The sequence below is a fragment of the Eubalaena glacialis genome, chromosome 5 (genome assembly GCF_028564815.1).
Source record: "Eubalaena glacialis isolate mEubGla1 chromosome 5, mEubGla1.1.hap2.+ XY, whole genome shotgun sequence".
In the NCBI taxonomy this organism is placed as follows: Eukaryota; Metazoa; Chordata; class Mammalia; order Artiodactyla; family Balaenidae; genus Eubalaena; species Eubalaena glacialis.
The window spans coordinates 142,078,918-142,096,240 of NC_083720.1; the positions used below are offsets into that span (position 1 = coordinate 142,078,918).

General features: G+C 33.8%; 1 protein-coding gene across 2 annotated transcripts in view; it reads right to left on the reverse strand.

Annotated features, from left to right (window-relative positions):
* Nucleotides 1-17,323, reverse strand: part of GRID2 (glutamate ionotropic receptor delta type subunit 2) — a 1,388,009-nt gene that overhangs the window by 312,401 nt on the left and 1,058,285 nt on the right. For both annotated transcript variants that reach the window (XM_061191720.1, XM_061191719.1), the window contains one exon: nt 4,268-4,465. In XM_061191720.1, coding sequence (XP_061047703.1) covers nt 4,268-4,465 — 198 coding nt within the window. The remainder of the gene's footprint in view (nt 1-4,267; nt 4,466-17,323) is intronic.

A 17,323-nucleotide genomic window follows, 5' to 3' on the forward strand; every position in this document is an offset into this window, starting at 1 on the left:
TATACATATATCGATTCTTTTTCATATTCTTTTCCCATATAGGTTATTATATAATATTGACTAGAGTTCCCTGTGCTATACAGAAGGTCCTTATTGATTATTTATTTTATATATAGTAGTGTGTATATGTTAATCCCAACCTCCGTTATTCCTCCCCCGACCTCTCCTCTTTGGTAACCATAAGTTTGTTTTCTTTTCTTTTTTTTAAATTAATTTTTATTGTAGTATAGTTGCCTTACAATGTTGTGTTAGTTTCTACTGTACAGCAAAAGTCCCTCCCTTTTGGATTTCCTTCCCATTTAGGTTACCACAGTGCATTAAGTAAGAGTTCCCTGTGCTATAGAGCATGTTCTCATTAGTTACAGTCTCTCAGGTTTCTTCCCCTCTCTCTACCTGCTCCAACAAACTCTTATATAAGCTTCTCCACTTTTACCTGCTTAAGAATTATTTCTTAAAGCCTAGTCAGAATGGCTAAATATCTTCTTGAAGAAAATAAAATCTAGTTGCAATAAACAGCTTTATATTTTTTCCAGCTAAAAAGTCATACATTTGTCAGTCAGCTTCTTTAAGCCTGAATTTTTGCTATGTAAAAGGACCCTGCTGAACTTTACATTATCATACAATAATGATATGCTCTTACATGCAAATAAAAACAAATTGTTTATGAAGAACAACATACAATTGCTTGTGTATGGTTTTTATGCAATAAATTCTTAAACTGTTTTTAAAAAATTATAGTTGGAAGTGATCTTCCCACTAACATACTTGTATTCCTCATTTCATAGGTGAGGAGGCAAATCTCAAAAATTTAACTAACTGGATCAAGCACACAACCAAACTAAAAACAGCACCAACATTAGACTAATTATAATGCTTGTTACTTTTAACTTGCATTTAGTAAGTGAAGTCTGTTAGCGTGATAATTCTTAAGGATTTTTATCTACTATATCTATAGAATAAACTTGCATAATGCCTTTTCCTTTTGTTTATCTTTATTTTAATATAATTGCTTATTTGGGTTCAGTTCAGACAGGACCCCTCAGAAATACAAAGACAGAACGCTGGTGTTGTGGGTTTATAATAAAGGAATATAAGATAAATAGTCATAGTTTTTATAAGAGAGATGAGGATTGATGATTCCTGTTTGCCTATTAAAATATTTCTATTAACCTTTTGCAAATAAAATTCCATATGTAATGGGTTTATTAAATAAACTGACGTTAGTAAAGTTTTAAAGGATATGAAAAACAGCTTTATTATTTTTGCTACCACTGTCTTCAAAACCTCTTATTTTTTTTCTCTTCTACATCTCTTAGAAACAACTTAGATCCTTTGGCTTTCTGAATACTTTTCAGTATTCCAGAAATAATTCCAGTTCTGGCAATGGTGGAATAATTTTTTATTGGGTTAACCCAACAAAGAGTAACAATTGTAAATTCTGGATGAAATTTTTAAAAAACACACATTGAACAGATTGCATACCAGCTGAAAGCAGGCATAAACTGAAGAGTACTCAACCCTTTAAAGATGGTAACTGCTTTGGGTGAGATCTACTTTTACATGGCTCATTCATTGAGGACCCACCTCAGTTAGGCAACAACGGGTAGCTAGAGCTCAAGCAGAAAGTCAGAGTCTTATTAGCTTAATGCATCAGAGGATGGTGTTTGAGGCAGCCAGACTGTGCAGAAATCAAAAGAGGACTCACATAAAGGAGGGAGCCACAGAGAAATAAGCCCAAAAGTCTATGTATAAACTTCCCTCAAATCCTTGGTTGACTCCAAACCAATACATGCATAAGAATGATTCTAGCTACCTAGAATAAAAAAGTTACCAGATGAACTTAACAGAAATTGGAGATGGCAAAGAAAGAATCAATAACCTGAAAACAGATCATGATAAATTATCCAATCTAAAGATCAGAGAGTAAAATATTATGATGAAATAAACAAGACCTCAGTGACTTAGAGACAACATTAATAAGGTCTAACTTGAATGTTTTCTGAGCCTCAAGTACAGAGGAGAAAGAGAAGAGGGTGGAAAAAAATATTTGTATAAATAATTGTCAAGATTTATTAAACATAGTGAAACATATCCCAGAAGCTCAGTGAACTCCTAACAGAGATAAATACAAAGAAAATCATAGCTAAACATCAAAACATCAAAAATGAAAAGAGAATTAAAAAACGGCCACCCCTACACTATAAAAAAGGAGCAAAAGTACAAATGATGGCTAACTTCTCATCAGAAACAATATTTGGCGAAAGACAATAGAATGGCATATTTAAAGTCATGAACATTAAAAATAACTTTATGTATGGTAATGAATGTTAACTAGACTTATTGTGGCAATCATTTTGCAATACATACATATATCAAATCATTATGTTGTATGCCTGAAACTAATATAATGTTATGTATCAATTATACTGTGAAATAATAATAAAAACATTTATTATTGTATGAAAAATTGTTGAATGATAATTTTATTTTGATTTTTGAAATAAAAAGTTGCTCTTACTTTAAAATCACCAGCCTTGATTTTAGGAATAATAATATTTCATCTTCAATTTTCTTCCTAGATAATAAAAAAGTATGAGGAAAAATATATTTTGATTATAAGTGACTGTGTTCTGAGACTCTCAGTGTTCTTGTCAAACATAAATCAGAATCAGCAGTGCCACTTGAAAACACTAAGAGAGAAAGTATCTAGCAAAAATAAACCTGTCAACTCAGAGTTTGTTATTTGCTAATAATATTATTAAAACTGAGGATAAACAAAGAAATTTTAAGGTAAACTAAAGTTGAGAGTGTATGCCACTTGTAGGACTGGACTTCAAGACATTGTAAAGGAAGTTCTTCAGGCTCAACTAAATGATACCAGCCAGAAGCTCAGATATGTAGAAAGGAATAAAAAACCACAGAAATAGTAAATAGATAAATAGTTAAATATCAGAAACTGTCTTTTTCCCCCCTCTTTATACCTTTGAAAGTCAACTGATTGTTTAAATCAAAAACTATGACATTTTACTTTGGAGTTCATAAATATAAATACATGACCATAATAACACAAAGGATATAGTACGTATAAATGGAATTATATTGCTGTATGTTTACTTTTTTTAATGTGATGTGGTATGATATTAATCTACATAGAATGTGATAAGTTAAGAATGCACATTACTAACTCTAGACTAACCATAGACAAACAAAAATACAGAGAAATACAGCTAAAAAGCTAAGAGGGAAATAAAATCAAACACTAAAAAAATTCAATTAACCCAAAGGAAGGCAAGAAAAGAAGGAACAGAGGGAAACAATGAGATACACAGAAATCAAATAGTAAATTATAGACCTAAACATGACTATTCAACAACTCAGCAGGAAGACATGATGATTAAAAGTGTGTATGCTCCTAATAATAGAGCTTCCAAAAAATGAAGCAAAGACTGACAGAAATGGGGATAAAGTAATAGAGAAGTTTAAATACTTCTCTGAGAATTGCAAGAACAAGGAGAAAAATACAAGTAAGAATAGATTTACCTTATTTAGATACCAAAACTAAATGATCAGTTCCTAAGTGGTCAGGATCTTATTTGTTCAGTTTTTGAAATTACATTTTTAAAAGAACACAATGACATGAACTGTGTTTGGAAAAGGCATTGTGACTTCATCGTGTACCATATCCTGACAAAATGTCTGGAGTATAACTTTGGCAAAGGTAAATACCTGCAGTAAATACTTTTCTATTATAGGAAATATTTTAAAACTTAGCTTTATATTGTCATCAGTTTTTCTTTTTTTTTTAAACTTTGGGTTTATTTATTTATTTATTTATGGCTGTGTTGGGTCTTCGTTTCTGTGCGAGGGCTTTCTCTAGTTGGGGCAAGCGGGGGCCACTCTTCATCGCGGTGCGCGGGCCTCTCACTGTCGCGGCCTCTCTTGTTGCGGAGCACGGGCTCCAGACGCGCAGGCTCAGTAGTTGTGGCTCATGGGCCTAATTGCTCCGCGGCATGTGGGATCTTCCCAGACCAGGGCTCGAACCCGTGTCCCCTGCGTTGGCAGGCAGATTCTCAGCCACTGCGCCACCAGGGAAGCCCTCATCAGTTTTTCTTTCCACAAAGTTCATGAAATAGTATTGGTGAGATTTGATTCAACACTGCCGCCTAATGCTTTGCCTTACACTTATTTTGTATGAAATTAGCTGCCAAGGGTTATAGTCAACCTTTAGACATGTGATAAACAAACAAACAAACAAATAAATGCTTACCTTAAACACTAGTTCTCCCACCAAGCCATTCCATGTCCCATCTTCTTGTGGGCTTCCATACTTGTGATCCGGTGCAACATAAATTTCATAGTTAAAACCCAGGTAGTTAGATAAGGCATCCAAAACATCAATGGAGAAGCCTTGGTATTTCTTTGGCTTACCCAGGACATTTTCAGAGACCATTACAAAAGGTTCTTCCTACATGGAAATAAGAGAAATCCTTGATGTCAATCGATATTGCTCCCTTAAAGCAAAGATTAATTCTTCAAAGAGTTTTGCTTACAAACAGTCTAAAAATTGGTTTTGCACTGTGAGAGAATAACTTAGAAATATAACTTATGTGTTATTAATGCATCACTTTATCAAACAATGTTTAATCACCCAGTTTCTTGTCAGCTCTCATTTAATTATTACCATATCAAAAATTATATGAAAGTGATTATAAAACTTCAGGAACCATGAATTCATGTTTCTTGCCATCTCAGGACCAACCTAAGATTCATCAATAATAAAATCATATTTAGGAGACCATGAATTTGTTTCTCTCCTCAGGCAGTTATTGTTTATTTATGTCAAAATATGTAAAATAATATTTTAATAGATATAATCTACATAGAATTTTTTGAAAAGATCAAAAAATTCTAAGAACATATAATTTAGCTAAAATTTATAACATCACATTTACTGGGAGTTATTTGCTAAGTAATTTTGAAACTTGGATATAAATACATATTTCATTGCAAAAGTAATTTCTTTACTACTGTTATGAGAAATTCACTTACTTTTTGGGTAATTTGTGTAATTTAGTAAATTCAGCAAATTGGTTTCAATTTCCACCTCTTTCATCTTTTTGCATTGTTGCCCTTTACAGTTAACAAATAGCCCCCTTTCACTTTTTAGAACACCTGGTGTTAAGAGCGGTAAATTGGTTTGACACATGCTGGCAGACTACAGAAAATTAGATAATCTATTTCTTAGTTTCCTAAACTTGTTCAGGAATCTTTCAACAACAGTAATATTTACAGATAACCATCCATAGTGTGTATATCCACCCAGCCCTGTGGGCAGGTTAAAATCTATCCTGGATCTAAGCCAGAATACCCAAGGATTTTATCCTTGGATCATTTTTCCTTAGGGACTCACAAAATAGCCTTCATTGAGTGGTACAATAATACTTTGCTTTTGGCTCTTACTCAAAGACACTAAGTAAGCACCTTATAAAATCACTGCATCTATTATAGGAATATTGTCCACCATAACATTCAGTTTTCCCATAAAAATTACCATGCGATAAATTTTTAAATTGTTCAGAGCCAAGAGAGCTTCATTTTGCTTCAGTAATGCCTTTTTTAAAATAATGAAAATGTAAATAATTATTTAGCTATCCCATTTCACTTCGGATACCCAGGAGATCATGATGCTCATCCATAACTATGTTGATATTGTGTTATTTGTAATTTTTAAAAAATCTTAGTTTTCTAAACTACTGGTACTATTTTTTTTTTTAAATTGGTCTTGTTTAACCATTTATATCTTATTCTTAGAGTAAAATAAATCAGTAAATAAATAGTTAGATGAAGGATGTGACTGCTGTTTGTTCTCCAGTAGTGTTCTCCTCTTTGTCATTAATTATATGTATCTATTTTCATTTTAGCACTACTGAGAATAAAGACAATCCACAGTATCCCTTTAGGCAAGATGAGACCATGTGACCAACTCTGACAAATGTGATGTAGGCAGGGTGCTTTGTGCAACTGTTCTTCTGTCCTTTCTACTTATGAACACGTATTGGCTGGAAGCTCTGGTAACTATCTTAGATCACACATAATAGAAAAATAAGACAGAAGAAGTCTATGTCCTTGGAACTTGAAATGCTATAGAAGACTGACTGACTCTCTAGGGTCCTAGAATATAAGAAAAATTTAAAATTTCAATTTCTTGTTGTTAAGCTCCTGATTTTTTCCCCCTGTTTTAGCAGTATTTGATGCTAATGAATGACAGATTGATATTTCAATAGATGAGAGGTTTTGAGAATGAATGAAAATTTCTAACAATTCTGACTTTAATCTAAATGATATCAAATGAGTGAAAAGTAAAAATTCAACAAATCTGTTAATACAATGTATAAAATACAGAACATCTTCTTGATCCCAAATACAAACTTCCCACTAATATGGCAAAATTTGCTTCTGTCCATTTGGTTGTTTGGACAAAATACAGACCTAGCTAATGACTATGCATTGCACAAATACTCTAATGAAGTTATTAGATTCAGAACGGGTTAAAGAAATTCCAAAATAAAGATCATATTCAGAGAGCATGTAAATAAGATCAGGAAATTCTAGAATTAATTGGGCATTGATTGTTTATATTATGTTGTACATGCTGGCAAAAGAGAGCATGTAATTATTTCCTTACACACATTTCATTCATTTCTATATTTTGAACATCTATCCACTGACAAACCAATGGAAAGATGCTTCATGAAAAATCTTATTATTTGACTGGTTCCTCTACCAATAATTTTGCACCATATGTATTCTTTATTTATCCATGGTCTTTAAAATCTAACAAATCTCTTAGGTACAGAAGCAACTTAATCACCAGGATATGGAAAACCACTCTTTAAGGTGACACTTAAAAAATTAAGAAGACTAATTAATTATAATGCAGAGCTAACTGCTCCAGGTGGTAAAAATAATATCCAAATGTATGCTTTCATATGAAATAGTGATTCTTTTTCATTTTATCAGATTTGATTTGATTATCTTTAGAACAATTGTTTAATATGTTAGATTATGGTATATTTGTTTAATATGCTGAATTTCCCCCTAGAAATGACTTTTTAATTCCAACTTTATAAGTAAATCCCTAGGCAAATGGATCCCTTTCAGAAGTTTGTTGTCAAAATCTGCTTCTAGCAACATCAGCTACAAATGCTTAAAGTTACAGAATAAAAATGGTTATACTAAAGGTTGTTGATGAATTATTGATGAACATGCTTTTTAAATTGTACATCCTAAATAAACTTTCATTACATCTTATCACTTCTCTTCTAGATCAATGTTTTTAAGCTCTATTACACATTTGGATCACTATGCATAAATCCTACCTCAGACCACTTGTGTTTTATGAGGACAGTCAGCCAATATACTGGACAGGTAAACATAGCAACAGAAATTAGACTGAAGCTCTGGGACCTATAATAGAAAAGATACTTGTTCCTTCTCTACGGCAATACTGAGCTTGGTTTAATCACTTTTATCAATGCACCTATTTCCAAAATTTATTCATTCACTGACTTATCCATTTAACATGCATTAAGCAGTTACTGCATCCAATTACTACACTCAATATAGTGAGAGATATGCTAAAAAGTCATGGACACCACTTTCAAAATAATCATAACCAGGTATTGGAAAATCTATGTACTCAAAAAACATAAAGCAAAACTCAAACAACCTGCAGCATAACTGGTACAAACAGAATATAAGAGAAATAGAAAGGAAACTGTAAAAAAAGGAAAATCACCATTTTGGGGGTTACAAGCCATGTACTATTTTAACAGATAAGAAAAACTAGAAACAAAAGTTTCAACTCAAAGTCACACAATAAGTTACAGAGAGGAAGGCATCGTCATAACTCAACTTACTTCAATATTATCTTTTTGGACCTCAAAATTTTCAATGTATGGATTAAAATCTAAGATGCTATAATTTGTTTCATATTTTAATGAAGTTTAAGGTGGTGTGAGACTGATAGACTCCAGATTCCTGACAGGAAGGAAAAATAAAAAACCCACAATCCTCTAGGAAGTAAGTATTTTCATTTTAGGTCTTACGTTATCCCTTCAAACGACTGGTTGAATACAATGTCCACAGCAAAAGTCAAAGATATCATGTAGCAGGAAGTTATATTTCATATATAGAACCAGCAGAAATAATATGTAACAGAAACAGATGTTTCAAGAACTCAGTTACTAAAATTTTCAGATGCATATTATAAAAATTATGTTTATTATTTTTAAGGAAAAAGGGGAAAACTTTTTTGGCAGAAAATTGGAAACTAAAGGAAGTATCATTGTAGAATTTGAAAAGAACTAAACAGAAATGTAAGAATTAGAAAAGACAATGACCAAAGTTAATAACTATCTGACAAAGTTTATCAGCAGATTAGAAACAGATGAAGAGAGAATTAGTGACCTGTTATAGGTCAGAACTAATATCCAGGGTACGAAGGAATAAACAAATAGAAAATCCAAAAAGAAGGGGTAAGAGATGAGAAGCAGAAAGAAATGTAGTATGATAATACAAATACTGTTAAGGATATGAGGAAATAGGAGCTATCATGACTTTTGCTGGATGTTTAAATTTGTACAACCACTTTGCAAAACATTTTACATATCTAGTAGAGATTGAAAATCGTTATATGCAGTTAATTTTGCCTGGTTTTGAGATTTACATACACATTTATCTAGTATGAAGATATGGATAGCTATGTCCTAGCAATTTCACTCCTTGGGTATGAACATTAGAGAATCTTGGGCACCAAAATATAGGCCCAGGAACGTTTATAGCAGCATTGTCTGTAATAGTCCAAATCTGGAAATAATCTAAAAATCCAAATGTCTGTCAACATGGAAAAGTAAATATATTGTGGTATATTGATGTAATGTAATACTAAACAGCTTAAAATTGAAGAAAGCAGAGCGATACACAGTAACACAAATGAATGTTTACAAGAATCATGTTGAGTGAAAAAAGCAATACTCCAAGAAAACAGTTTGTTTCCATTTTTGTAACATTCAAAAACAGGTAAAATAACTATGTATTTAAGGGTACATAGTGGAGACACTATAAAGAAAATCAAGGAAGTAATCAGCTCCTGGTGGTTGGCCCTGGGATGCTGGAGAGGGTATGATCAGAAAGATACACAAGGAAAGACAGCTCTTGCGGTAAGGACGATATTCTGGTGTTTTTGTTCTGGGCAGTGGTTACTTGGATATTACTTTGCTATTAATCAGTTAATGGTTTAAACTTTTTTCTATATGGGTGTTATATTGCAATATAAACAAAAATAAAGAAAAGTATGTTAAGTGGGAGTAGATAATGGAGGGTGTTGAAACCATATAAGGTTACTGTCTTTTATTTGGCAGGGAACTGGAGCTTTGTGGAAGGGAAATGGCATAATCAGAAAGTAATTTTGAGGGCTTCCCTGGTGGTGCAGTGGTTGAGAATCTGCCTGCCAATGCAGGGGACACGGGTTCGAGCCCTGGTCTGGGAAGATCCCACATGCCGCGGAGCGGCTAGGCCCGTGAGCCACAATTGCTGAGCCTGCGCGTCTGGAGCCTGTGCTCCGCAACAAGAGAGGCCGCGATAGTGAGAGGCCCGCGCACCGTGAGGAAGAGTGGCCCCCACTTGCCGCAACTAGAGAAAGCCCTCGCACAGAAACGAAGACCCAACACAGCCATAAATAAATAAATAAATTAGCTTTAAAAAAAAAAAAAAAAGAAAGTAATTTTGAGAGAAGAGTGTAGAATGGATTGTGGCAGTGAGGACTAAGGGTCCTTTGCAACCATACAGATGACAGGAGATTACGGCCTGTGCCTATTTAACATATATTTTAAAAGTGCGTACAGGTGGCTTTCTGTCTTCTGTTATAGGGACAGAAAGAAGAAAAAGAGAAATTATAAAATCCTGCCTTTAAAATTCATTTCCCAGCAATTAGTTTCAAAGAGTACTAACAGGACTGAATCTAAACTGGTGAAAACCTGTCTGCCTATTAAATGAAAACAAATTGCAGACTTCTATTTGCTGATCATTTGGATGACAGATTCTCTAAACACAATCCTCAGCAACTGGAATAAATGAAGCTTTCACAGAATGCCTGTAGTTTATCAATCTAAGTGCATTAGCATGAGGAGCCATAGACCTGCTTATAGAAAAGTGTTTCAGTGGATGATAATTTTCATATTAGTAAGGATTTATTCACATCACTTGTTGGGTTATTAGATAATAACTTCATAATTCTGAATTTGTATTCAGTCACTTAAAAAATCTCACGCTAATTGCTTAGTTGATTTACAACACTGCAACTTGCAGATTTTGTAGCTAATTCCCATATTTAATAAGTATTCAATATTGTTTGCTAGTGATAGAGTTTGGAAAAAGCATCTGACATTTTTGATAGGTGCAAGCGACAAGCTCTACTGTCAAGGCTTTACTAAGGGCTGTTTAGAGGTTTCAATATGCACGACTTCACAGAATGCAAGGATGGCCAAAACTAGGAATGAGTCACTGGAAATTCCTTACGATTCTACTCACATATGCGGCTCAAAGACATTAACGAGAATGAGAATATTCCTTAGTGACCTGTTTAAAAATTTTTCCCCCATAAACTATGCTCCTGGCTGAAGCAAACAAGAACTGTCTTCATGCACAGTGTGAGCTTATATTTTGCTTGGGGATGACACATTCCACTGCGAGATATGCAGAATTAATGACTATCATTCTCCTTGGAAAAGCCTCGCTATTTTTATAGACCATATACGAATATTAGAAACTACTATAAGTTTAAAAAGGCAAAAGGTATGGAGTTTGTTATTAAAAAGATATCAAAACACCAGGACAGGAAAACAAAAATGAGGGACATCAGGGGAGGAATAAACAATCTAGGTGTTATAAAAGCGAAAATATCTGAGTTGCATGGAGAGAAGAAAAGCTCGTCCCAGGGATATGCAATGAAAACATTTTTAAAAGGGCTCCTTCAGAAGAATTTTATGGAGCAACAAAGGTTTAGAAAACGTTGCACTAAACATACCTTTTAAAATCTTTGCTTAAATATTTTTATCAGACAATAAGATTCAAATTATAAATGATAGAAGTAAACAAAAATATTTAGTCATTCTAACTTCCTAAAGCCATATCTTACATATTATTTCTGATTCCTATTTTGTAAGCAATTATTTAAGTGAAAAAAATACTTTAAATTGAACACAAAGTTAAAGCTATTAGTATGCGAGAAAGTTCATTTTCACAATAGAATGTTCGCTTTTGGACATTCCTTTATGATCATGAAATGGCTACATTTTAGTGACTTAATGGAGGGTGGCAAAACAAGAAAGAGATGTTCATTTTGTTTTTGTGAGAATCTGAATAAGATGCTGTAACTGGGAGTACAAGGTCATCAAGGACAACAGGAAGTCACAGCAATCCTAAGTACATTAGTTCTCATTTATTGGTTTCCCCTAGCATGCATTTGAAAATACATTTTTAGGAGGCTAAGATTCTTATAGACCACAGGGTTACCGCATACAAACTTAGAACTACTAGGCTTTTGGTTTGCTTTCTGAATATGAGTGCTGGATAATATTTTCTGTGTGTTTGGTCCAAGTCTTCATTATTTTGGTAAATTTAACACCCAAGTGAATCTTACAAGGGCACAGCCACATGCAAGAGTCAATTCTATTCCATAAATATTGTCAAAAGTTTACCAGTGCAGAGTACTTTGTAAACGCAGTTATGTCAAGGAAAACTATCATGAATATGTTTTGAGCTACAGCATATTACAGCTGCGAGGAGTGACTAGCTCTACCAAATGTCAGAAGTCTATACAATATTTAACTGAAGAACTTGGTAAAATTTGACTTCAAAATGATGATAATGTTTACAAACTCTCTGGTTGATACAGTCATTTTCCTGTAAAAATGTTGTCAAGAACAGTAATGTTAATAAATGTCAGCAGAGCTTTATGATATGACAGTCTATGTCAGCATATAAAAACATTTAATAAATGTAAATTGAAGCTAATTAAATATCAGAATTCAATGAAAAGCCATTTAAAATTAAACTTGGGATGTTTAGAGCTAGTGGTATATCCATCCAAAATAATATTTTACAGGAAAATAGCAGAAATTCAGATATTTATTCAGTCATTCAAGTGTTAATGCCAGGCACATGCTATGAATACAATAGTGAACAAAGCAAACAATAAACAAACATCTCCATCCCGCTAGACCTACGTCCTAATGGGAGTGATGGACAAGAAACAAAATAAGTAATATATATGTTATGTCACATGATGATAAGAATTGTGGGGGGGAAATTAAACAAATAATCAGAACAAAGAGCATATGAGAAAGGGTTGTACCTTCAGTTAGGAAGAGCCTCTGTACAAAGAACACTTCAGACTGAAGAGAGAGTAAGTGCAGATGTGTCAGGCAGGAATCTCGCTGACATGGTTGAGAGACAGAGGGAAGCTAGTGTGGCGGGAACTGTGGGAGCTAGGGTCAGATAGGAAATGTCTGAGAGGTAACGGGTGCGTGTCTGGTGGAGCTTAAACAGTACCTTTAAGCCCCTGTGATGACTTCAGCTCTTACTTCAACTGAGATGGGCAGCCTGATGGGCTCTGAGCAGAGGGGGTTGTGATCTGCTATGTTTTAACAGTTTTCGAGACGGTTGATAGTTGCTATTGACAACAGACTAGAGGGGCAAGGACAGAAGCTAGGAGAGCAATTAGGAATCCTTTGCAATAAACCAGTGAGCTAGGAAGTAAAATGGATTTGATGAGAAGTAATTGGATTCTGGGTATCTTTTGAAGGTAGAACTGATGGGATTCACTGATATATAGATGTGGGGTTATCAGTACTTAGTGAGAAGTGATGGAATGCTATGCCATACTTCTGGAAACCCTCCGTGGAGGCCTCAGTCTTGAAAAGAGTATGGACTTCTGAGATTCTCCCTGAATGTTCTTTCTATTTGGCGTATGCATCATAATTCTATTAGAGGGATTAAAACTTTCAATCAATAGACCAAAGTCCTCAGGGTGAATATTCAATACAGAATCAAAGACAATATTTTGAAAAAACCTACCATACAGAATACAAAATTAATACACATTCAAATTTAATAGAAGGAAAATGTGTACTTTCTTTTTTTCCTGCACATTTGTGGCTCACATAATCAGTTAAAAGAGAAATAATATTTATCAGAAGAAATAACAATCATTAAAATCATAATCTTTAATGCTTAAATTTTAAAAGGACAAAGTTCAATACCAAACATTAAGAGTGATTTATTTTTGTTCTCTGAATATACCTTTGGGAAATACAAATTTTAAAAAGATGAGTTATTTATAGCTCATTGGATTGGCAAGGATGAAAAAGAATGTTAATGTTTATCAGCAAACATATGAGGAAGCAGACTTTCTTATATACCACTTATGTGAGTTAAATATGGGACAACCTTTTAAGCAAACACATTCACAGTAGGAAAGGAAACACTTTCAAATTTTTGTGTTATGTCTTTTGGTAATTTTACAACTAAGGAGGTAATCATAAATGAGCACAGGTATGTATCTAAAAGAATGTTCATTGCAAATTCTCTAGTGAGAACTTGAAAACAAACTAAATGCCCGACAACTAGGGATTGCTTTCTAAAAAATCTCTATGATAGACTATTACACAGCACATTCAGCTGTCAACTTCAGTGTCTTAATGCCCTGTTAAATAGTTATCTGCTCAGAATTGGGCCACAGGAGGGTTTTTTAACAAACTAAGAGGAACATTTTAAAGTTTGGGATTGGTTTGTTTTTGTTTGTCTTATAGAGAGATTAAAAACATCACTGTAAAAACATTACTTTCATTTGCATTCCAACATTATTTCAGGAAATGAGACATGGAAATGTTGAGTTTCAGTTGGCATTCTGGGAATTATATACAACCCTGAAAAAATTAATGGAAGTTTGAGGCAACTGTAAACATAATTCATTAAGCAGCTGAAAAAAACTATTGATCACATCTGCTGTATAACAAAGGATATTTATTTACATTAAAATATTTATTTACATTAAAAATATTCACATGTATTTTATATATTTTATCTTACTATGTGAAGTAAGTCAGACAGAGAGGGACAAATATCATATGATATCACTTACATGTGGAATGTAAAAAAAACTGATACAAATGAACTTATTTACAAAACAGAAACAGATGCACAGAATTAGAGAATGAATTTATGGTTACCAGGGGGGAAGGATGGTGGGGGAGGGATAGATTGGGAGTTTGGGATTGACATGTACACACTGCTATATTTAAAAACAGATAACCAACAAGGACCTACTGTAAAAATAAATTAAAAAAATATTCATATGTATTTTGCTGAATGGGAAGAAAATATACAAAACTATTTATGAGTATGGGTGCCTTAGTCAATTCAGGCTGCTATAACAAGTTACCATAGACTGGGTGGCTTAAACAATAAACATTTATTTCTCACAGTTATGAAGGCTAGGAAGTCCAAGATCAATGTGCTGACAGATCCAGTGTCTGATGAGAGCTTGCTTCCTTTGTCTCACATGGCAGTGAGCAAAGAGATCATCTTTCTCATGTCTCTTCTTGTTTATTTTATTTTATTTTATTTATTTTTTTATACAGCAGGTTCTCCTTAGTTATCCATTTTATACATATTAGTGTATATTGTAAGGGCACTAATCTGATTCATTAGGGCTCTACTCTCATTACCTACTTACTGTAACTCCAAGGCTCCACCTCCAAATACCATTGCATAGGAAATTAGGCTTTAACATATAAATTTTGGTGGGACACAAATGTTCAGTCCATAGGAGTGTGCACTTTTAAATTTGAAAAAAAAGTAATAATAATAGCAGCAAACATCCATATAGGACTTACTGTGTGGTGGGCACTTTCAGATGCTTTTTGTATATTTATGCCTAGCTAGCCTATGAGTTTAGAATCATAACTAACTTTGTTTTTATGGATAAAGTAACTAGGTTTTTTTTAGCTAGTAAGTGACAGACACTAAAATATTAGTAAGTTTTTGATGGAGAAATATGGATGATTTTGTTAATTTTCATTTTCCATGTTTTCTAAGTTTTTGTCATCAACTATGTAACACTTGTTTCAACACTTGTTGAATAAATGAGTCTGAAGCATGAGGGAGAGGTCAGGGTTGGAAATAAAAATTTGTTTATAATTTTCAAGAAAGTAAATGAAATCACTCAGAGGTAAAGTATAGAAAGAGTTAGGGATGAAATTCTGGAAAAAGAGACTCCAATGAAGGAGGCAGAAAGAATAGAGGTCAGAAGAAAATGAGGGGAAGACATGGTTGGAGGATGCAAGAAAGGACAGTTTCAAGAAGGAACAAGCTGCTGGTAGATTTCAATTCAGGTGAGAGGTCCAGAGAGATAAGGCCTGGAAACATCCATTCCATTTGTCAGGTAGGAGATCATGAAGACCTTTTGGAAAGCAGTTTCTTTGGAGAAGTCAAAATAGAAACCAATAGAAGCTAGTGGTGTGAGGATAAAAATAAATGATGAAGTGAATATAGAACTGAAGTCTGAGACATTTGCATTAGAAAGAATTAGTAGAATAAAGAGGATTCAGGGTCAAAGAATGTTTTTCATCCAAAGCATGGTTTCAGGCTAAGGGAGGAAGCAAATAAAAAATAGCAACATCAACTACTACTACTTACATTTTGCCTGTCGTCATCCTTATCACTTTACATTAATCACCTCATTTAATTCTTGGAATACTCTGGTATTGCTACTGTTTCACAAATGTCCTCATTGTGTCACAAATGAGAGACCTGAGATTTGGGGATAGAATACATAACTGAGCTTATAAACTAGTAAGAAAGATTGAAATTTGAATCCAGTGTTTGATGCTAAAGTCTGTATTCTTTTTCTTTTTTATTATTGAAGTATAGTTGATTTACAATGTTGTGTTAGTTTCAGGTGTACAGCAAAGTGATTCAGTTATATATATAAAAAAGTGATTCTTTTTTAGATTCTTTTCCATTATAGGTTATTACAAGATATTGAGTATAGTTAGTTCCCTGTGCTACACAGTAGGTACTTGTTGGTTACCTATTTTATATATAGTAGTGTGTATATGTTAATTCCAAACTCCTAATTTATCCCTCCCCCGCTTTCCCCTTTAGTAGCCATAAGTTTGTTTTCTATGTCTGTGCATCTCTTTCTGTTTTGTAAATAAGCTCATTTGTACTTTTTTTTTTTTTAAAGGTTCCACATATAAGTTATATCATATATTTGTCTTCCTCTGTCTAGCTTACTTCACTTGGTATGATAATTTCTCGGTCCATCAATGCTGATGCAAATGGCATTATTTCATTCTTTTTATTGGCTGAGTGATATTCCATTGTATATATATACCACATCTTCTTTATCCATTCATCTGTCCATGGACATCTAGGTTGCCTCCACGTCTTGGCTATTGTGAATAGTGCTGCAATGAACTTCGGGGGTGTTCAACATTGCTAATTATTAGAGAAATGAAAATCAATACTACAATGAGGTACCACTTCACTCTGGCCAGAAAGGCCATCATCAAAAAGTCTACAAACAATAAATGCTGGAGAGGGTGTGGAGAAAAGGGAACCCTCTTGCACTGTTGGTGGGAATGTAAATTGATACAGCCACTATGGAGAACAGTATGGAGGTTCCTTAAAAAACTAAAAATAGAACTACCATATGACCCAGCAATCCCACTCCTGGGCATATATCCGGAGAAAACTATAATTTGATAAGATAAAGCCTGTATTCTTAGAAGTTAATTTAGACTGCCTTTATCAGCATTTGGGTATGTATGTGTGTTTGGGGTTGGGTAGGAGGTTCAGAAACCACATGGTATATAAAAGAGAAAGAACTTGGGCTACAGTCTTTTAACACACGGTAGTATCAAAATCAATCTCTTTCTGTCTCTTTGTCCACTCTATATCTCCTTTTCTATTCTAAAGTAGAGCTGTTTATACTTTCTTCTTCTTCCAAGTCACACTTCAACTTCAGTCAGCATATTGATGGGATTACAGTTTTGGCATAAAGATTATGTTAAAGTGAAAACACAAAATCTTATCTGAACTTCCCTTATCTGAATAAAGCAGAGCCTCCTGAAGATGCAGCTGCCATTAAACCTATTCCCAGGGAGGGAGTTTCCTGCAAAGTCCTGGAAGGAGACAGTCTACTTGTTCCCATTAGGTGGGAACAAAAAAATCACACAAAAAAATCCAACAACAACAG